Source organism: Pholis gunnellus, assembly GCF_910591455.1.
Source record: "Pholis gunnellus genome assembly, chromosome: 3".
NCBI classification, from domain to species: Eukaryota; Metazoa; Chordata; class Actinopteri; order Perciformes; family Pholidae; genus Pholis; species Pholis gunnellus.
In genome coordinates, this window is record NC_136529.1 from 7549421 (window position 1) to 7572533 (window position 23113).

The following is a 23113-nucleotide window of genomic DNA, read 5'->3' on the forward strand; positions in this document are numbered from 1 at the left end:
ATTCTCTGATAATGGCATGCACGTCTATGACTCACGTATACGTGATGTCTATATGCCACAGTGCATTAGAGACCCCTGAGCTGTTGACACAAAGACAAGCTCACACTCGTATTCCCGTGTCAAATCGATGTGCCTGACCTCGTGAACCGTGGACCTGGATCACATCCAGTAGGAACTCGGGGAGGCTACAGGTCAAGTGGGATCCAAAAGAGGCATGGAAATGGAGGCTGGGCTTGGAACTCGCATTCAGTGGAGACAGTCTGGGTATGGAGCCAAAGGGGTAAAACAATGACAGTAGAAATGTGTAGATCCAGTTGAAAGAGGTATTTTGGCAGAGCAACAAAACGGGCTCAGTCGCTACAAGGGAGGACAGCGGTGAGGGGAAAATCCTCAAACTGGCATGGACAATATCAGTGGTGCCAGCATGGGTCTGACAGATGCAACAAATTAATCCGTACCTCCTCCCTTTAGGGATTAAAGCAAACAATGCATCAAAACGCTGGCCTTGAAAACTGGCTGTGATGGTTACCTTTGTGGGAAAGAGCTCGAGAGAGACCGATTGTGCGCATTGTGTCACGCTCAGCATCCCAAAAATAATTTCCACTGTATAGTCTACTACTGCATTGCAGGAAATCTGCATATGACTGCAGCCAATTGAATTACATTAATAATGTAGTATGTGACCAGCAGCACAATGACTTATTTTCATATGCTGCATGTTGTGTTAAAACCACAGAGTTCAAACTACTGTGAATCTGCATATTGGCCTTCTCTTACCCCATAAATCTCCTGCTGCTAACACTAAAACTGAGCAACAGCAGCAACATGTTGAAAACAATGAGAGACCTGCTGCGCTCACCAGATGCTGCTTGTTACGCTGCATTTACTGAAATATATCAAGGAAAATGTAGTAAAATGTCAATCTCTTAATCAGCACACACAGTAAATAAAAAGCAGTCCAAGTTCAAAGTGCACTTTATTTTTTAATGCGACTGTTGCACATCATGTCAACAGCAGCCGTGGATATCAGCGAGTTCTTTGTTTAATCATTCCATCTCCTCTCTCTGAAGATGAAAGGGAATTATACAATCACAAAGAGTGAGCAGCTTTTTTGGAGGATGAGGTAATCCATTAGCTAGCATGGCTTTGAATAGTAAAATAGAAGTGAAAAAGTAAATTGAAGGTTATGTGAAGTCCTCCTTTTTGTTTCTTCTTCTTCTACTTACAAACCCTGAGAAACTTCTCTCGCCCTGCTTAAATATAAGGCACTCTACAAGATATTGTTCCCTCGTTAATAATTATTTCCTGCAGAAAGCTGAACAAACAATGTCTAGGAGATAGTTTTACTTTTATCAGTTGGAAAAGTTCTGCCATTGCCCTCAGCGTTGTTAAGGTAAGACATGAAATGGAAGACAAAACGGAAATCTTGCTGCAGGGAAATGTCCTACATTTTTTCCTCTCCTCATTTGAGAGAGAATAATCATATTTAATATATAACCACTCTAATATGGTTTTGTCTAGTCAGACCATGCAGCAAGTTACTTTGCTGTTGAAGACTGTCCTTGCAAGAAAACAGACCCTCAATCCCTACAAATCAATTTATGTTTATGTTGACGTGACAGCCAAGCAAAGGAGGAAGCATTGTGACGATAGTATGCTGTTTGTTTCCTATGTCCAACTTCCCTCTTCTTTTAACCATGATTGTTAATCAGCCTTAAGCCAGTGGTTGTCTTTGTAACCACGTCGAGAAAGTAGGAATTTCATCACAAACCATAATGACCATAAAAGAGACAGTGGTGAACTATTCATGTACTGTACTTAAGTACAATTTTGAGGTACTTTTATGGTACTTCATACTTCTACCCCACTATGTTTATTTTAAAGATTTAGTTAGTTACTAATACGATTTAGATAATTGTATTATGATTATGATTATGATTACTGGTTAAAGGCACTCTCAACCTTCAAGTAGAGAGTTATCATAAATAAGTAAAAACAAATTAGCCCCACCTTGATCAGCTGCAACGTTAATACATTCATAATTACAATCCAGTAATACAATACATATTATTCTGAAACTGGCCATTGTGCTAAATGAATACATGTATTGCTCTTACTTGTAATGATAATTTGATGCTATATCTTGTGTACTTTTACTTAAGTATTATTTTGAATGCAGTATTTTTACACTGTAGTATTGCTCACTACTGTCTCTCACGTAGAAGATCTGAGTGCTTCTTCCACCCCTGAAAACTGATTTATTTTTCTGCGGGAAGCGAAGAGCAAATAGTGTCATCGTGGGGATAGATCAGAAAACATATATATGTCATATATATGTAACAACGTATTTACTTGTTTTATTTGGAGGACTCATTGCCTTTTACTGCCTAACAAAAAAGTAGCCAGTGATAGGCTTCGTGTTAAAAAAAACAACAACCTTAGACTGATTCGTTGAGCGGTTACATAAAAAGGAATTAACATGTCAAAGCAAACACACCTCATAATCATTTTACTGTAAATGGCAGGCCGCACAAAGCCTCACAGCCCACTTTGACACGTCTTTCAGAGCAATTAAATGCTCCACTTCCTCCGGGTCTTGATTTGCCTTATCGAGCTATATGTGCTCATCACCACTTTACAAGCGGGCCTCTGCCACAGCATTACAAGCACACAGTCATTTATTTGTCATCTGGTGCCAGGATAGATGTAACAAATGCCACGGGAGGCTTTCTCTATCATTCAAACGGGGACATCTGGTCTATCTGTGGGAGCGTGATCACCGAGCGTTGTGCTAGCATCGGGAATAGTCGTGACACCTGCTTACCTGGAGAAACGGTCTAAATCAGCGGCTGCCTCAAAAGACAGGGGGAGAGGCGACGGACAATAGCATGCATGGGAATGAGGCTTCAGCACAATGGGCTAAGTTCAAATGCAATCAGCCCACACAAAGAGGTCTTGCCGTTGCCGTGCATGAATGGACCGATGAATTGAGTGGTTTTGTTTATTTCTCTGTGAAGTCTCCGTCACACTATTGGCATTGTCGACTCGACCGCAACAAAAAACTGCTGTTAGTGCACTCGTCAGACAAAGAGCGGGAGTCGCAGTGAGTTCAACAGGACCAGATGTCAGACAAGACGTGTTCTTCCCCGCTACCTGTAACCACCTCCCCCGGTCCCTTTCCATTTCTCTCTGTTTCCCTTTTCAGTACAAAGGTAAACAGCATTATTCGCAGCAATGTCCCGCAGGCCCAGTAACACACAATGAAGATTGATGCTTCAGCGCAGAGGGAGCGCAGCAACATCTCGGACCTCGGAGAGCAGTTGTTACGTTCATTAGGCCTACAGCAGAGCAGCCCTCTGGGTCGTGGCCTGTTGACCCCTGGGTGCTCCAATAATAATAATAACAGGCTGTGAAGCTAATCAAGGCCGGAGAATTGTGATCTTTATAAATGACATTCTCCCATGAAGCTATATTGTGTCCCCTAAGGCTTCTATTTGTTTATTAGCTTAATTAGAGTGTAATTATAGTGAAATCTCATGTAGCAAGCCCCTCTGCTGAACATTTTCATAGCAGGCTGACAAATAAGGCAGTTGCTGAATGTAGAAAGTAGTTTTGCATCCTGCAGCAGAAGCTCTCTAGAGTCGCTGGTCGAAAATAGAATCTGTTTACATTTATTAACCCTCAAATTAATCTTACGTTATCAGTGAACACTGCCTTTCTCCCTCAGTTGTGTCGCACTCTCTGTAGGCAGCGATGTGGGCTGTCATTAACTCCTCTCATCATATGTAATGATAGATCCCCATTGTTTTCCTCCGCGTCTAGTTCAGTCATTCATGCTGCCATACACTGCTGCTCCTATGTTATGTTCTGCCTCAGGCAAGATCTGCTGATTGCAACGTGATAAGTGTGTGAGGTACACAACAGCTCGCTTTGAGGAGTCTGGTCCGTGCACGTCGGGTGCATCGGAATCAGGAGGAAACAAATGACTAGATTGAAAACGAGCAATGAAGCACAATGAACTATAGCTCCGTGAAGCACTGCATTAGGGTTTCTGTTGTTGTTGTTGGGGGGGGGGGGGGGGGGGGGATTGAATGCTGATTGAATGACAATGTGGTCAAATGTGTGTGTTGTGTTTTGAGCTAAACTAGTTAATTAGCGAGGCCGGTATATCAGCCAAGATTAGTTTGTAACAGATATATTGTATCGCCACATATCTCTTGTGCTGAATTACCAAGAAACTTAGTACAAGAATGGCAAAGATTTTAGATTATTTAGAAACAATGTCGCCATTACATAGTTTGTTCACTTAAATCCCTTTTTTCTTTTCTTTTCAATATCACACTCTTAGACATAATTCGTTATTAACTGATTTAAAGTATCTTAATGAAAAGTGTTTGTTTATGTTATTTGTGTGTGTAAAGAATGGATGAATATCAACGACTATATCATTATCTGATTCCTGTAAATAAATACCAACACTAGCATTAAACCTTTCACTAATAACAGGGTTTTTATTTATGTGTGAAGAGTCTATCTAATCTAACGTGTGCCAGTTGATTGTATTGAACTACATTTAGATTGTTTTAGTTGATTTTATATTATTTTCTTAGTAAAGTTAGTTTTGTCTGGTTGGTTTTTAGACCCTTGTTCCTGAAGAAACAAAATACAATTTTAAGCAAAACTAAAACAATTAGTTCAGTAATGCTTTAGTCAAATGACTGAAATGAATCAGCAACTGCTATTTTTTGTAAAAGTGTGTTTTATATAAAATATCTTTGAGTTTTGGACTATTGGTTGGATCAAAATTGGTTTTGTAGACAATAGATTGACAAAATCTTGACAATAGATTGAAACAATTTGATGATGAAGTCGTTTTTGTTAGTTGTACCCTGTACTTTTTTTATGGTTGGAATGCTAAATATACATTAATGTGAAAACATTTTGCTTGCATTTTATTGAATTGTGAGTATTTTCTATTTTAAAATATATTTCAAATTAGGGTCAAAGGTGTTATATACAAGATTTGGAGCATTTAGATTGCCTTAAAACGTATCTGGGGCGAAGTGGATAGCAGGGTCCTTTAATCAGTTTGATCCCGGCTCAGGCTCCACTAGCTGCATGTTGATGTGTCCTTGAGCAAGACACTTAACCACCAAAATTGCTCCTGTAAACTGTGCCTACGGTGTAGAATTGTGATAGAATCTGAATTGTAAGTCGCTTTGGATAAAAGTGTCTGCTAAATGACTGTAATGTAATGTAATGAATCTCAACATTGTGATGCACTCAACAGCGATAGCTGTGGTAAAAGCCGGCCCGACAACTTCAACAGATCAGGGAGAAGCTCAGACTACAACACACAGAGAGAACAACTTCATTCTCTGCTCAGATAGACATTACTCCACTATATCTTTACATAGAAAATAGTTGTGAATCCTGAATATTGCACATTAAATTAAGTCCAATATGTTTTTCATTCTTCCCTCATTATCCTACAGTTTACACTCCGCGACTACGAGAATGTCTTTTATTGTTGGTTGAAAAGCGGCAGAGAATTTATTTTTCTCTGTTTATTCGAGCAGCAGCTCGGGTTCAACAGTCTGTCCCTGAGGCGGCAGTGAACTGGTTCACGCTCCCTACAGCTGGGAGGGGACCACTGCAGCTGTCCCTCCATCATACAGCCCCCATCCTTCCATCCTTCTCTCCAGCCAGCAGTCCCACATGGACTGGCTGAGATGAGTTGCAGCCATTCTTTGGGGGTAAAGCACGACAGAGAGTCACAAATAATATAAACAAACAGATAAGATATTCAAGTAGAGGTCACATCTGGGGAGCTAAATGTTATTCTGCTTTGATGCAAAACCAGCAAGGACCTACTGGGGGTGGGGGGCTGATGAAACCTCCCCCGCTGAAAAAGGAAGAGGTGCTACCCTAAAATAATTAAATACAAATATTTACAGTAAAAGGCACAAAGCCTTTAAATGAGAGCAGCATTTGAGTTGCATCATATATCATGGCCCCCGAAAATGGTTGATGCTGATCTGCTAGCACGCATTAAGATCATATATTGGAATACTTTAGTCAGCGGTGGTTTAATTACAGTTGTAAATCAGTTCCCGCAGCAGTGTTTCATATTGAAAATCTGCTTTGTCCTTCGTTCCTTCAGAGAAAATAAAACGCATTCCCTTTTGGGAATTGTTTTTTGATTTGAAGAAGTATATTTCTGTTGCTGTACTATTTAATAAACTGCTTTTAGAAGACAGGAACTGAGCGTGTGCCTTATTAAAAGCCTTTATATGTCATAAACAAACAGCTTCCGCTTGAGGCAGAGTAAGAATCTAAAGTGGAAAAAAAGATTATGTTGTTTACAATAGCAACATATGCAGACCAGATGCTGGAACGTCAAGTTTTTGGATTAGAAGTGGCAATTTTATTTTATTTTTCAGACATACAAGCAAGATAAACTAACTACATTTAAACTTCAATTATCAATTTCACAATTTTGTGCTGTTTACTGAAAGGCAATACATTTATCTGCACAATAGAGTGGAATATAAACAGCCTGTATGTGTTTTCATATGAGAATTATTTTTCCCTGAGATGATGGTGCTGACTGCTGCCAGCTCCTGCACGTGTTAAAGTGAATATACTATAACATTGTGTTGTAGCCCTCTAAGTCTTCATAACTCTGAATACGGATCACATGGCAGGAAGTAGAAGCCTCTGCCTCAAACATTATTGTCATGTACAGGTTCAGTTGTACATTAACACTTTCTTATTAGATGGTTCGCACGCAGCAGTATTTCTCAAATCCCACGCAGTGTTCGGATACATAGCCACCAGACATTTGCCTCAGAAGTTACAGTATTTGGCCCCAAAAACTAATAATGTATTGTAAAGTAAAATACTAGATAATGTTTTAGGCTGTCGATCTGCCATTTTGTGAAGGTATTACCTTGAAAGGTCTGTCTTTGCTGCATCTTTCATCATCACTCCATGTCAAGCTCAGGACAACAGGATACTGATTTTGAACTAAACTCGTCATAAGTATTGATCGTCATCAACCACTTAAGCTACTCAATCTGCTTATTCTGTGTTGCTAAAATACTGAGTTTGACCGAACTACTGTCAAGAAGGTCAACGTTTGCATTGAAGTCTGCAGTCATTAAACTGTAACTTGTGCACCGCAGCTTTCAAAGTAATTCTTCTCAAATGGCCAGTCCTGCAGTGACAACATAGGATGTATAGAAATGACAGAAGCTTTCCTTCTACTTCAATGCTTCCCTGAAGATGACTCGTTCATTTGCTGCAGCTTTGCCAACAATTAAAATGGAATGAGTGAGTTACTGAGCGTTATCCTCCCCCGTGATTCAGAGGATTTGACCATGTGTAACATTTTCACAAGCTTGTATCTTTTTTATTGGCTTGCTTGTTGTCAGAATAGGATCCAATCGACTGCTGTTATCAAATGTGTCTTCGGGTTGACGTTATGGCCATATTAAAACTAGTATGGCAGAAAATTAAACGAACAAGTTGGCCTTGGCTGTTTCAGTACGCGTCGTAAAAGCAGATGAGATGCTGATTTAAAACAAGTTTTACAACATCACCAGCAGTATGTAGTTTTGAAAGCCTCTATCGGACACAATAGAAAGTACTTCCACGACAGCTTGGCCAACTAACGGGTCATTGGATGATCTAATTAGAACGATGCACAGCAGATGTCACTTGTACCGTACAGGTCACTACCCATATATATAGACAAATCGTCCATCTCCAGTGCCAAAGAAGGGCTAAACTCTTTGTGTTTTGCATGTCTGTTGTTTGCCCCTTGCAGTTGTACATCCAAACAACCACACTGACCATCTCTGTGAGCCTGAGCGCCTCGGTGTCCCTTGGGTTGCTCTACATGCCCAAGGTCTACGTGGTTCTCTTCCACCCCGAGCAGAATGTGCCCAAGCGCACACGCAGCCTCAAGGCTGTGGTTACCGCCGCCACCATGTCCAACAAGTTCAACCCCAAGGCCGGACTCAGACCCAACGGAGAAGCCAAGACCGAGCTGTGTGAAAGCCTCGAAACACAAAGTAAGTACAAAAATGCAAATGAGGAAGCCTCTGGCTAACAGCCCACTGTTCCGTCATTTCTCAGCCATGTTTTGTCCTTCAGTGTCTGCAGATTATACGCAATACATGGGGAGAGATATGAAGCAGAGTAAAAAAATAATTACTTATTAAAAGATATGTGGCATGTTATTTAACACCTCATTGAATCCAGTAACCACTGTTGATTTACTACGTATTACTGAACTCCAGAACACATTCTGCAGTTCAATAATAGATTAATTCTACTTCAGGAGAACCTTAATTGTCATTTTCTTTTCATCGTTTCATTGAATTTAGCGGCTACACCTGAAATCTAACATCACATGCCAAAAAGGTACCTTACTTTTTTTGGCTGTTGCTCTCTGTATTTACACTTCTAGTACTGAAACAATTAGTTGATTACTTGACCAGTCAGAAAACAATTTTGATAATTGAATAGTTTAAGTCACATGTTTCAAACTCCAATAACTAGAATGTTCTCTCCTGGTACTGTTAGTCATAGATAAAGTGTTTATGTTGATACGTTTTGCAGTCAATAAATCCAGTGATAACGTACGTTTATAAAATGTCAGAAGACAGTGAAAAATGACTTGTAATTTACCAGAGCTTCATGTGACCTATTCAACTAGCTTGTTTTTATTTGACCAGCAGTCAAAACCTTATATGTATTCGGTTTTCTATCAGATGTTATAAAGAAAAGCATAAAGTCCTCACATTTAAGCAGCTCAAACAAGCTGAAAAATTACTAAAACAATGAATCTATTATCAAAACAATAACCCTTTAAATTACTGGCAATCAACTCATCAATTAAGCCGTAGAGTTGCAGCTAAATGTAAATAAAGAGAAAATCAAATACGTATTAATCAAACATCTAACTATCCTTTCTGAAGCAGCTGGATAATGACTTCTTAATAAACGTTCATGCTTTCTCTGCGTAGTATTAACAGGGAAATTGAGCCTTTTGTCACACATTTTAAAGCTGGGTTCAGTCCTTACCTTTCAACAGTAGTGAGAAATGTTTCCCCTCACAGGAGAATAAAAGAGCTGACAGCGTATGTACCGTTAATACAGAAATGAATATAAACACTGTGACAATGCACTATAGTAACAATGGCATATTGTGGTGAGGCCCATCAGAATAGATACATGTAAACACACATTGCAACATTAATTCCTATCTTGCTTCAAGTTCCTGTGGAGGGTTAATAGGGCCTTTTTGTACAATAAGTCAGAAGGCAAAGGCGCAGAATTGATAGCCAGCGGCAATTTATCCTGATGGGGTTACCGTTTACAGGCGCTGTACAGTCCATGGCTATTTGAATAAGCACCATTTGTCATTGTCATCGCCACCGTGGATGTATCGCTTGATGAAATTGAAAAATTCCTGTCTGGGCCAGCTCCCACAACTGCCGTGATTCGGCGGCGATATGTCAGGATTTATCTGCTCCACCTCAGCGAATCAGCTAACACAGGCTGGGGAGACAACTGGAAAGTTGAAGCCTGATAGCTGAAGGGAAAGGAGCTGTGATGGGGGACAGTTGGCTACACTGAAACCCCCCCATCTGCTAGTTAATACAGGCATGTATGTATTCATGGACAAAAACATACCTCGAGAGTTGAGGGATTTACTACTAATATCTACTGGGGACTAAAAAAGCAACTAGACACATTTTCTGCCATTATTTGACATTTCATCTTCCACTTGTTGCATCAGGAAAGCAAGGCTAAACAAATCCCCCACATGCGCTTCATTCATCTTCCTCATCAATAGTACAGTAGTACAATAGTTATCCTTGACTACATTTTAATCTCAATATACCCTCTTATTCTTCTTCTTCTTCTCTTTCAGCTTTCCCAACAAAGCAGACCTACATCAGCTACAGCAACCATGCAATCTAATGGACAAATGTAGTCATCATAATTTCCACATTGACGGGAGAAAAACATGCGGTGGAGTTTGACACAGCCGGCATAAAAAAAATGGATGTGTCATTGAACGGCTGGAGATCATAGAAGTGTTGCCCAAAGACGTGACATGGCGAGGAGAGAGACCACAGGGATGGACAAAACAGGGGACCAGAACAGATAATGGTACAATTGCCTGTCTGCCTCACAAGAATACACACGAAAAAAAAATAAAAAATAAAAAATACTTGCATGGCAGAGGCCGATGGATGGAGCTTTCCTTTTGAGTGTTTACATTTCAGCTATGCCCTCTTTCAAAAACGTCTCCGTCATCGTGAGCAGTGCTGACTGAAACGGAACTAAAATCAAGAATATGTTCAGGTGTTCTCAATGTCGTCTGCCAGTTTTGAAAACTGTAATTAATCTTAAAACCCTCAAGGCATCACAAGGGATTAATCAACAATCAACACCAAAAAGGCATGAACACATTGTCCATGGATTTCTGAAGAGGGTAGGAGGCTTGTGTTTTGTTTTTATTTCTAAATGTATTCCGGTCTCATGAGTCAAACGACCGGACATGGTGATCATCTCAACAATGCAACAAATCTGTGCCAGACTATTTATTTTTTTGTTCCCACTTTCAGGTTTCCACTGTTCCACAATAAGGAGTACACATATAAGATGGTCTCTGCCGATTTTGAGCATGCCAGTTTCAACATCCTGTGTTGTGTTGTTAAAAAAAAAAAGAAAAAAACGAAATGAAAAAAAATTATATCTTTGGAATGCGTTTAAACTCTGTTGCAGCGTTGTTAACAATTGTTTGGGCCCGAAGCCTACTGTACGTTTAAAAACTGTTCTCAAATGGTGAAGGTCTAGTGAGTGATTATTTATCTGTGCTTAAGTGAGGCCATGATTTGTATTACCAGCTAGCCGAAGGCTGCCACTGCCCTCCACATACCTGTATGTGCTTTGAAACAGTGGCTCGTGGTTAAAATCAACAGTATTTTTATCCAGGAGATGTTACTGTAAGCTGTCGTCCAGGATGACCCTCCCATCACTGCCACCAGCTTCTCTCTTGGTCACACGTAGTGTGAGGGTAAAGCTTAGCTGAAGAGATCCATTAGGAGGGGAATTAAGATGAAGTATGCCCTTGAGAGGATTGTGCAATATGACCTGAAGGTGATATCCATAATGGACCAGCTACTGAGAAAATTCATTACTACACATGTCCTCCTCCGGCACTCTCATGATAAGGGGGAGGTGTCGGGAAGGTGTAAGGCTTTTCAACAAATGAAAATCTAATTGCAAAAGTATAAAATATCTCTATCAATCACCCTCAGCTCGCTGAACAGATTAATAGTTGGCTTCGTAAAGTATAAAGCCCTCTAATGTCTTGGGGAAGAACATCATGGGGTCATTTGTGTTGTGAATTCAATGCTGCTCTTCATACCTCCCTCTGTATTACTTTCAACACCATTTGTGTTGCAGAATAAAATGTGAGTGCTGACCAAATTAAATGGCAAGTTAATGTATGTTATTAAATAGATTGATGATGTCTGCTTTATGTCCTGACATATCCTACAATTGGGGTAAATGTACAAAAAGATACAGTGCCTGGCTATCTGAATATGTATTTGTAAAACCCCATGAAAACTAATGAAGTGTGTGAAGCATGTTTAGTTTTTTTTATACAAAATTTTATTTCTATTAAAAATGTTTCGAAACTTCAACATCCGTTTTCAGGCTCTTTTTTTAGGTGTTATTTTCATCATTAATCCGACCCTTAGCGTTAAACATGAAGAGAGGAACACTTTCTTTTACTATCGATACATGCAATGCATACGGAATTGTACATTAACAAACATGTATAATCTTCAGCTAAAGGATTGGCTGGTGTGTGTTGGTGTGTGTGTGTGTTGGTGTTTGTGTGTGTCTTTTTTTCCTGATGTAAACTAATAATACAGATTATAAAAAACAGTTTGTCAGCCCTGAAGAAAAAAAGAGAATGGCTGCCATCCTCTGAATAATATGTTGCCACTACTGCTCTGATAATAGCAGCAGAAAGGCGGAGAACACTCCTGGTGGAGGGAAACGTGAAATTATATCAAATGAATGGTTTGCCTCTACTTGAAACTAAGGCCTCTGCCTGCAGCAAGCTCTCAGGAGCCATCAGCTTCTCCACGCCTCCCTCATACTGTGAGCCTGCTATACAAAAGGCTGGGCAATAACAAGTGTTGCTTAGCAAGGTTGCCAAATGTATATACTGCGTATCATCTTCAGAGACAGAATAAGATGCAATGTTTAGTCTCATGAGACTACAGGGTTTTGCATGACACACACTGTTGTTGTTGTTTTTAGCTGTTTAATTAAAAGTATGTAAATGATCAAGCATTAAAAGTATATTACTAGCCTGGGAAAAACTAGGTATCACATTTCAATTTTGACGGTGTTTTTTGACGGTATTTGATGACACATTTTGTATAAAGTCCCGTCTTCATATTTATTCGCCAAGAATCACTTTCTAATGCACCACTGGCACTTGTGGCAGGAAGAAATATATTATACAGTTTTTGGCTGACTGCCAAATAAACATCTATATACAGTATGAGGGACACTGCGGGGCACTAATGTGCGATACCAACTAAATAAATCAGTAAATCAATATATTATTAATAAATAACACTTGGCTATGGCCAATATAAGCTGCAAATAACCACTATCTTGTTCCTCGAGACCGACAGACTATAATAATCAGTCCCACATGAATCTTACAGACACGATTATTGGGAAACAAAATTAATACATTTGCGGTTGTTTCTCCGGAAGAAATCTACAGATTAAAAAAGACACGTTAAGGAGAATGAAACATTGTATTTTATCTACTAAATCTACTTAACAAAAAGCATATACAGTTTGTAGCTCAAAAAATACACTTCCACTTCAGAATAAAATACTTTATTGACATAGTTAATGTATCCAATGAGACGGCTATAACATAAACCGTAATACATAAATCTAAAGTGTCATAAGATTATAGGGCTCCAATGTTTCCCGTATGAGTGAGACAACAGTAAACGACCCAACATAAGGAGAAGCACACTGATGGTCACTGATGGTGTACGTGTGAAGCTACTACCGATGAGATCATTCTGACCCTCAGTCATGCAAACGAAGCCTGTGGCTTCTTCACAGTGAAGCTTAAGGCAACATCTTACTGTGAATAAGCTGCAGGGAGGAGCGGAGTTTTCATTCAACAGTAGGAAAGAGAAGGGAGCATAATGAATCAGTTAAACTGTACATTATGTGCTGTTTTTGTTCGAAAGACAAACTCAAACCAACAATGTTGGGAGGATGACATGAGTTTTGCATTTCTTGATATGTTAACCTTTTTTTTATTTATTTTTTTCTCCACCCATTGTGATGCGTCAGTGACCAATACAACCGATTTGACCCAGCAGCTTTTGTACACAATGTCAGCAAACATTAAATGTACTCTATGGCGTTTTTGAAGACCAGTAGGTATATAGAGCAATGTTTGTATGAGTGGGTCTGTGTTTTTGTTTGTTTTTAATGCACGAACCAGTCAAAGCACAGTCCTGCACACAATGTGTATTTTAATTAGTCCTAATATCAGATCTGCAGATGTTTACAATTTAATGATTAAACAAATGTACTTGACCTCAATGATACACAGATTTCTATGAATTGATGGACTTTAGAGAAAGCAGGAGAAAAAAAAACTTTTTAATTATGGCAGCACCAGAATTGGCACCGTACACATCGGCTCCAGTCAGCAGAGATTCCAGTTTCTATACCCAAGGACTTCCCTCTTGACTGTGGAGAAGATAGGTGAGTATGCATTATTTCTCACAGCTCGCCTCTCTACGCTTCAATGCATCTGAATCTGAAAGCCAGCGATTTTCAAATGTACTTAAAGAATATTTAGCACAACTTGAGACGTTGTTTGGCAGAGTAATGGCAAAATACATTCAGAAACACACTTCTGTGGGCAGTTACATTGACACCACTGCTGAGAGGTCCGATGACATTGAGAGATTTAGACACAAGCTAAAGACTTCTACACCAGAAGCTGCACCACCTAATGGTCTCATGATGTGAAATCAGACAACAAAATGCAGCAAAAAAGAAAGAAGAGCTTCGACCCCTCCTCATCGCTGTGTGATCACAGTGACAATGACAGCTCCTTCAGATTAGTGAAGCAAATTGATTGCTTCCTCAGTACGTCAGTGGGAAATATTAACATGAGCATACGTACCCACACAAACCAATCACACGAGGACTGTATCACAGTGCAATAATTAATCCTGTCATACGTTCTTGAAATGGTCTTGGCACACTTTCCTAGGGACAATTGGATCATGTCAAAGTCTTTCAAAAATGTAAACGGAAAATGTTTTTTCCCCACAAGAAACCTCCAAGAAAGTAATTTGGTTTAAGTCATTTTAAATCATTTAATTTCATTCATCATTTTTTTTGTGACATTCATTATAGAGGAGATAATATACAGGACTATATGACATACTAAACTAAAACATTTTTATAAAATTCTGTATTATGACTTTTTGACAACATACTATACTCTGACTTTTGTTGTATTCTCTAGAATTACTTTAACATTCTTTAGTATTACTATCTTTACATACTCTACTATGACTTTTCTTACATACTATACTATGACTTTTTTATGACATACTATTATACTGATTTTGGATTTTTCTTTAGTGTTTCCTGTTTTATTTTGTTCCCTGCCTCTTGTGTCCTCGTACCGAAGGGTTCAATGCGAATACGTGTATTGTTACACCCCTAATACTATACTATGACTTTCTTGTATCTTATTTGACATTCTATAATACGACTTTTTTGTGACTTTTTTTGACAAGCTATACAAGGATGTTTTTTGACCTTTTTTGACACACAATTCCCACACACAAAAAAAAAGGAAAGTAAGATAATATAAGATAATATAAGATAATATAAGATAAGATAAGATAAGATAAGATAAGATAAGATAAGATAAGATAATCCTTTATTAGTCCCGCAGTGGGGAAATTCACAGGATCACCAGGGCGATCCCGCATGGGGTGGGAGGTGTTGTTCATCAGGGATGATAGCTTAGCCATCATCCTCCTGTCTCCCACCACCTACACCGTATCCAGTGGACACCCCATCACACTGCTGGCCTTCTTCATAAGTTTGTTCAGTCTCTTCCCGTCGGCTGCCGAGATGCTGCTGCGCCAGCAGACCACTCCACAGAAGATGGCTGCCATCACAGAGTCAAAGAAGGTCCTCAGGAGTGCTTCCTGCACTCCAAAAGACCTCAGTCTCCTCTGCAGATAGAGTCTGCTCTGAAGCTTTTTATAGAGTCCATGTGTGTGATCAGTCCAGTCCAGTTTATTGTTCAAGTAAACACCCAGGTACTTATAAGATCTCACGATCTCAATGTCCGTTCCCTGGATGTTCACTGGTACGGAGGAGAGCGTTTACCCCGGCGGGAGTCCATCACCAGCTCTTTGGTTTTACCAGAGTTGATCTGGAGGCGGTTCTGCTGGCACCATCCTATAAAGTCCTGGTTCAGTTCTATGTATTCCCTGTCATCACTGGCAGAAATGAGGCCGACGATTGCAGAGTCGTCAGAGAACTTTTGCAGGTGGCAGTCTTTTTTTTAAAGTTTTTTTTTTAAGTGTGCAGACTGACGGAAAGTGTGAGTAAAGGGCTCAAAATGTCTGCTAGAGAGCCCTCAAGGAATTGACGATTTGACAGTGGGACAGCCGTGAGCCCTTACAGATTTCGAAGGAAAGCACCTCAAAGTCTGTGAGTGTGAACATTGTGATTCAGCAAGACAAGGAGAAATATGCAGAGGCACAGTTACAGTTGTGACGGCTAACTCTGACTATTTTATGATAACTATACTATGCTTTTTTAATACACTACTACTTGTTTACAACATACCATACTTTGACTTTTTATGACTTTGTTCAAAAAATACTACACGATGATTTTTTGATTACTTACGTGACATATTTGACCTTTTTTATAACATACTACATATGACATACTATTCTATGACTTTTTGTATGACATACAATCCTATCACTTTTTATTCCAAACTATTGACATGATCCTGGGTTTTTGTTAAGTCTGTTTCCTGTTTTGTTCCTTGCCCCTTATGTCCTGTGTTTGTTTGACTTCCCTCCTTTTTTCTGTGCATCACCTGTGTTGTAATAGTCTCGTCTGCCTTGCTCTGTTCCCTCTGTTTTTTCCACCCAAGAGTTTTCAGCCTGCCCACCTGTGTCCTGTTTGATTAGTTTCTTGTGTATTTATGGTCTTTTCTCTTTTAGATGTTGGTTCGTCTTTCTTTGCTTTGTTGCTGTTACCTGCTTGTTACTTGCCACCTGGACTCTCATTCTGTAAGCCCGTTTTTTTCACTAAAGTGTTTAATGCATCCGCCTCCCTCTGCAGTCTGCATTTGGGCCCTTCCCCCTGCTCCCTGAATCTGCAACCCATGACAACAATACTATGAGTTTTTATGACATTCGACAGTATGACCTTATGACTTTGTGGAATATAATATTCTACAAGTTTATGACATACTCTACTATGACTTTTATAACACATTAACGCCAGTGTTTTTGAGTTGTGAGGAGCGACTTGCTTTGTGAGACCAGCCAGTTGGCGTACACAAAGCTGTCCACATGTTGACAGTGTTTTTGTAATAACTCTCACTGCCAGAAGGGATAGACACAGGTCTCCACTGCATGTTTAACCACATTAATAAAGAATAATAATTAAATATACCTTTTTTTATTTTACAGACTATACCATAACGTTTATGACACTTCACCATTTACTTCTGTTATAGTATGCTAGGCCTTTTTTATGACATTTGTATGACTTTTTGTCATAAATATATATATTTATTATGACTTACTAAGGTAATCACATTTATTATAAATGTATACAAATTATGTTCCCACAGAAAAATGGAAAATGGTGTGAATCCTCCCTCCCATCTGTCTAATTGACCCTCCCGCCCCTCTCCAGCTACCTGAGTTCTTAGTTTTTATTATTATTTCCCCTCTCCTTCTGTGTTTAGTTCCCCCCCTACTAAATACCGATACGGGAGACACAGAAACGGACATATTGAGGGTTACTGTATACCATAATTTGAACATTAAATGTACGTGTTAACCTACATGGACAAGTGGGCTACATTGGTAGATCATATGTAGGGTAATACATAACATTGTGTATCATATTAGTATATATGACTGCTTGTGTCATTTGTAGCATTCTTTAAAATCAAGAAAACTGAATATAAACATACAGTATATATATTTACATCTATAATCCTCACACAGCATAGCTATACAATCTACAATGTGGCTATAGTTGTGATTTAAATATTCCATTGCTATAGCCAGAGCTCCTCAGCCTGCATTATAACATGATGAAAGCCAATGGTTCATTTGATCATGAAGATATTTCCACCTCATTACTAGCATTTCTTTTGCTGCTTTTATTTCACACAAAAGAAAAGGTTTTTTGATGACCTGATGAGGCAAGAGAGGAATCATCATCATCATTAAAATGCAGGGTAGACTTAGATCCATTATATCTGATAAGGTTACTTGAATACAGAAGGTTGTAACCCTGGATATACATGTGTACTGGTATATTTATATTTTGTGAATAAACACACAGTGCCAAGAGTCAATATAATTTAACATTTCCTTGCCAATAAAACCAACAGATTACTTTATTTAGCAACTGATGAATATATCTACATGAAGTGGGTGGAATATTATTCCAAACTCCAATTTATGTTCTATTTCATGAATCATAATACACTGTGTCTGATCGCTAGGAACGAGGAGTCAAAGCCATCTTCAGCAAAAAAGCACCAATGTTGAGGCAATCCTCATGAAATTATGAATAGCTTAGCAGATACAACGTGTATCCAGTCCTTCTTCCTTGTGCACCTGAGGATAATACAATACAACTGCCCTCAGATGACAGAATGAGCACAGGACCACATTTGTCTATAATTGAGCACCAATATAGAGCAGGTTTAAGAGAAGCAATGCAGTGATGTTTCTCTCAAGGGTCCTTTGACTGAGCTCTCTCAGCTGTGCACTATTGTATACCATCATAAACAGAACACTGACGGGGCCTGCTTTGCTGTTAAAACATTTGATCTAGAGGAGTGATCTTCCAGCAGAAGAGACAGCGCTGGTTGCAAAAGGCTAGCAATTCGCTGTGGATGCTGATAGAAGAGCGAATTGAAGCAAAGGAAGTGACTGAACGTATGCATGAAGCAAAATAACAAGGAAAAAAGTATTTGTGAAATAAGGTATCTGAAAACAATGCAGCAGTGCTCTTATGACGACCTGTTTGTGCCTATAGTCTCACATTTTCCTCAGATATTCAACTAATATTTCATTCACCTTCTGTCTTCGATAGTGAAGAGTGATCGGAGACGTGGCACTGCATCTTATACACTATGTTGCTAGGAAACAGTAGCTCATGAATACCCTGCAGTTATTGCACATCAAAGGAGTAATCTTCTGATAGTTCACTGGCTGCCTAAAAAAAGCAAAATGTTGGAAGGGTACCTCCTTACAGGAAACACATACATAAATATTTCTATGTGATTATGTATTTATAAATACTGTATGCATAACACAGATGCACTTTCCAACACAGCGGTTGTATTGGGACATGGTAACATGGATGCACCTTTTTGTACAATAGATCTATTACTTGTGATGTGTGACAATGTAGCCAGTATACTACTTTTTCATTCATGTGTATTCCTCATTCACCATTTGTACTTCACACCTTATATTTATGGAAATGTTTTATACATCTATCGATAACATATTAACCAAATATCCGCCGGTAACAATTGTTACTCGATCAATCGGGGCATCCCTAATAAAGATCACATTTATTTTGAACTTGCCCAATCGGACGACTGCCGGAGGCATTCCACTTGCCCGGAGCATAAGCGTTGATGTCGAGCCCTGCTGCGTTTTCTGACTCTTATACTTTTCAACTTCAATCACATTTCTGGCACTCATGAAGACATCAATCTTTAAAACTAGTTGATAAAAGCTATTTAATTTCCTGAAACACCTGGGCACTGGAGCTTTTAGCTAATATTTCTCAAACAGGAGTAAATAGTACATTTGTCAGGGACTATTTTCAGCTGCGGACTAATACACATTTCTTGTGCAAGTGAGTATTTACAACAGTAGGACCAGGCATCTGGGATTGACTCTAAATGAACTACTGCACTCCTGTTCATCAGGATGAAGGAACATGTTGCCCAGTGCAACAGTGTAGTTGTTTTACATGTTTTAATGGTTTTTGGACAACAATAGAGGGCTGTGGCAAAGATAAATTAGTAATATCAGTTACACAGACTTTTTAGTAAAACCAATTCAATATAGTTTTTGGTCGTCTAATGCGATTTGTTGACACTAAATAAATATAGAATATCACCACATTTTCCTTATAAATGCTAACAGGCCGTAATGCAATTCATTTTATTCATCTATCGGCCTGTTCCATTATCATACCTGCATTGTTAACTCACAGTCACAGCAGATTCTTAGCTATTGATAGTAAGGGATCCAAATTATCGGACGTAATTATTGGCGTAAAATCCATTCACGGAAAAGAATAATACATTTTCTCATGTATCTATGAATAATTCATCAGCAACTGGTATATCATGCATCCCAAGTATTTATGTAGATTTCACATTAAACTTTAATTTGTTCTAATTTATTTATTTTATTGATTTCAATGGACTATGTCAATATTAGACATTACATTACCATTGGCTGTATTGTACCAGAGAGAGCTTAAAGTACATTTTCTGTATACGTAATATATGGCCCCCAAAACTTGGGGGCCATATATTTTCTTTGGCAAGAAGAAAGTTGTATCTTATTGTTGTAGTATAGGATAGTCTAAGAAAAAGTATTCTCATTATTAGAATTATAACACCATCAGTCTTGATGTATGTAAATAACACAATAAGAAACTTTTGTTCCTGTGTCACAACAATCGGCTTCTCCTCCCACTTCACTACTAATTAAGTTGATTTAGATTTCATTCATTTCGTTAACTATTCTGTAGCAGATGTGTGTTCCCGTCACAAAGAACAAAATATCACTGTGATCCACAGCAGACAAAGATGTCATTCGTCGACTTATCTCTGAGGTTGGTTTTTTTTTAAAGAGTACACACCCGTCTGTCTTTAACACACAGCCAGTGATCATCTCAACATGTTGAGTCCACTGAACGACGCTTCTAATTGAGCCCGAGGGAGAGAGAGGAACCAGACGTGTGCTGTATGTAGAGATCCCCAGGTTAAAGACAGACACTCGGGTAACATGTTTCCCTCAGGGAAGGAAAAAAAAACAAGTGCAAGGAGGTGGGTAAAGCCTTTACAATGAAACTAGGCCATTCTAACAAGGAATGATAAAGACTGTGACAGTAGAATACAGAGCGTGGTATACAGCAAGCCAGGGTCTCTCACATTCACTGCCAATATTGCTTTCATTTGCTATGCACCATTTCACTCTCTCCTCTACGCTCTGCGGACCTCAAATGCATTATCATATTGTATGGTAAATACATTTCCTTTGGGATTCTGACAGGGCGTTGTTTCACTTCTGACAAAGGAAATGGCAATGTCGGACAGTCCACCACTTCTGTCCAGACTGAGATATCTTAACAACTATTGGTTTGGATGACATTTTGATTTTTGAGGGCGCTGTACACGGTTCTCATGCTAATCTCCGACAATGCAAGACACAAAAGGAAATGGACGAGATGTTCTAATACAACACTTCACTCAGCATGAAAAAGAATTCCCCAACACCATGAAAAGCACATAAGTACACAATCAACTGCTGTTATTATCTTAATAAAATGAACTCTTACACTCGATCACTTGATTTGAAGCTACAGTATACTCCAAGATTTACTTATTGCGCTTAATAGCTCCAACACATCAGCAGCTCACACATTTTCAGACAGACTAAGCTAAAGCCCACACTGTAAAATAAATATGACGTACAGACAGCCGTTGTTCTCTCTGATATGAATCTGGGCGTCCATCTCAGCTAATGTTAGAAATAACTCTTTTTGACATCTTCAGTATTACAACTATTACAACTGTCCTTTTACAGGAGCATGAAATCATTTTTACAATATAGGTGATAAGAAAACCTTATTTGAGTTCCCCCAGAAGCACTCATAAAACGAGTACACGGTCACAAATAGTTACCATACAGACGCTTAACTCATTATATAATTCTGTTTACTTTATTTTATAGGCTTATAAGTGGTGAAAAATATCAGAGATATCAATATATCATATTTCATTGAACATTTTCTTTTTATATATACTCATACATGCAATCTCCATACTTCAAAAAATTATATATTTTTAAGGGACTTTGTAAAACGACAAATTGGACAATGAGTATTTGTCGTTTCCATGAGGGATTCTACAACAACTTACTTTGTGTGGACTTTGCAAAGAAGTAGGTCAAGTCTAGATAGAGCCAAACTCCGTCCCTGAAGCCGTTAAAAATCATGATTTATTGTGAGCCATTCAAACCCCGTCACCACCGGTGACACTGTGGATGACACTGTAGGTAAATGTGACGCATAGGCTAAAAAAGCATTCTACTTTTAGAAGCAGAGAAGTGTGTCTGATCATGGAGAGGATAGCAGCTCCAACAGTAATATATGTACACAGAGAGCACAAGATGCACAAAAGGAAATGACTCCACGTTTTTTAACGTACTGTTCCACTTTCTAGGCAAATAGTCAGCATGGCCCATCAAATATCATGACTCACGTTTCAACAAATGTGGTTAACGTTGAGAAAAACTTGCTCTGATTATGTCCACAAAGCTTTGTCCTTCCCATCTGAAAGAATTAAAGCCCAACAGGGAATACGCTTTTCCATTGAGGCAGGTTGGCAACAAACTATATTTATTATGAGCTACCAGGGAATGTTTATTTCCAACAGGCTCACTTTTATACCCCAGAAACGACGATTTCACTGGATTGATGGGCTGTTAAACCTTCTATTGAGATTAATATTAAACGCTCATATTTTCTGGATCAGGATATCCTTGTAGCCATAAATACAGCTCCACTTAAAATACCTTTGCACAATTACTCTTTGATGTGTTGATACAGATTCTTTGCTTGTAGCTCTTCTCACTCTGTGGAACAATTATCCTGCACCCTTCACCAAAGTGTTATCATTTATTCTTACTTGTGTTAAGGTCTGTGTGTACGAGTGAGGTAGCAAAAAAAGAAAACAATCAAAACACATAATTCATAAAACTGAAATATATTCTGTGTAAAGAAACATTCAATAAAAATCTTATTTTAAATGTTTCAAATCATAGCTGAAGCGTTCATGACTCACTTCTTACAAGTCCTAGCTCTAGCTTAATGATTTGTGTCATGACCTTAAGGACACAGTTCAATTTATAATGAACCTGCTACACAATACTCTGGACAAAAATAAAGACACTTTAGCTTTTCTTTTCCTACGTTACTATAATTCCAGTACAAGTGTCAAACCTAAAGCTGATATAGCTGTCGGGTATCACAGTTTATACTGTATTTCTTTCCCCTGTGCTGCAAGAAAATATGACACTATTGCTTTTTGCCTCAAGGTACATTTTAAATTCCCCACTGGGTCTGAACAAGGTCTCCAAATGCTAAACCAAGTGTATGTTCAACCATCTGTGACAAATGCTATTCACAAAGTTAGATCATGGAAGTAACAATCACGGAAACAAATAGAATTTAAAAGAAAAGAAACAAACGTCAATGTTCCTATCCACTCTCACATGGGAAGACATACTGGACAAAACAACACGAATGCTGGTTAAAGGACAATGGCTTATGAAACCAGATGTCTTCCAATCAAAAGCCAATACAAACAGCTGATTAAGCGATAAGCTGAGGCGCTGAGCTAAAATGAGAAATCTACTGTGGAGGTAATGGGCACTCTCTCTGCAGCCTCACTGTATCTTTCATCAAGAGC

General features: G+C 38.8%; 1 protein-coding gene across 1 annotated transcript in view; it reads left to right on the plus strand.

Annotated features, from left to right (window-relative positions):
* Positions 1-9996, plus strand: part of grm4 (glutamate receptor, metabotropic 4) — a gene marked incomplete at both ends in the record, with an annotated part of 61932 nt that extends 51936 nt beyond the window's left edge. The window contains 2 exons of the mRNA XM_079157103.1: positions 7832-8078; positions 9947-9996. Of these exons, the coding sequence (XP_079013229.1) occupies positions 7832-8078; positions 9947-9996 (297 nt within the window). The remainder of the gene's footprint in view (positions 1-7831; positions 8079-9946) is intronic.
* Between the last annotated feature and the right edge of the window lie 13117 nt (positions 9997-23113).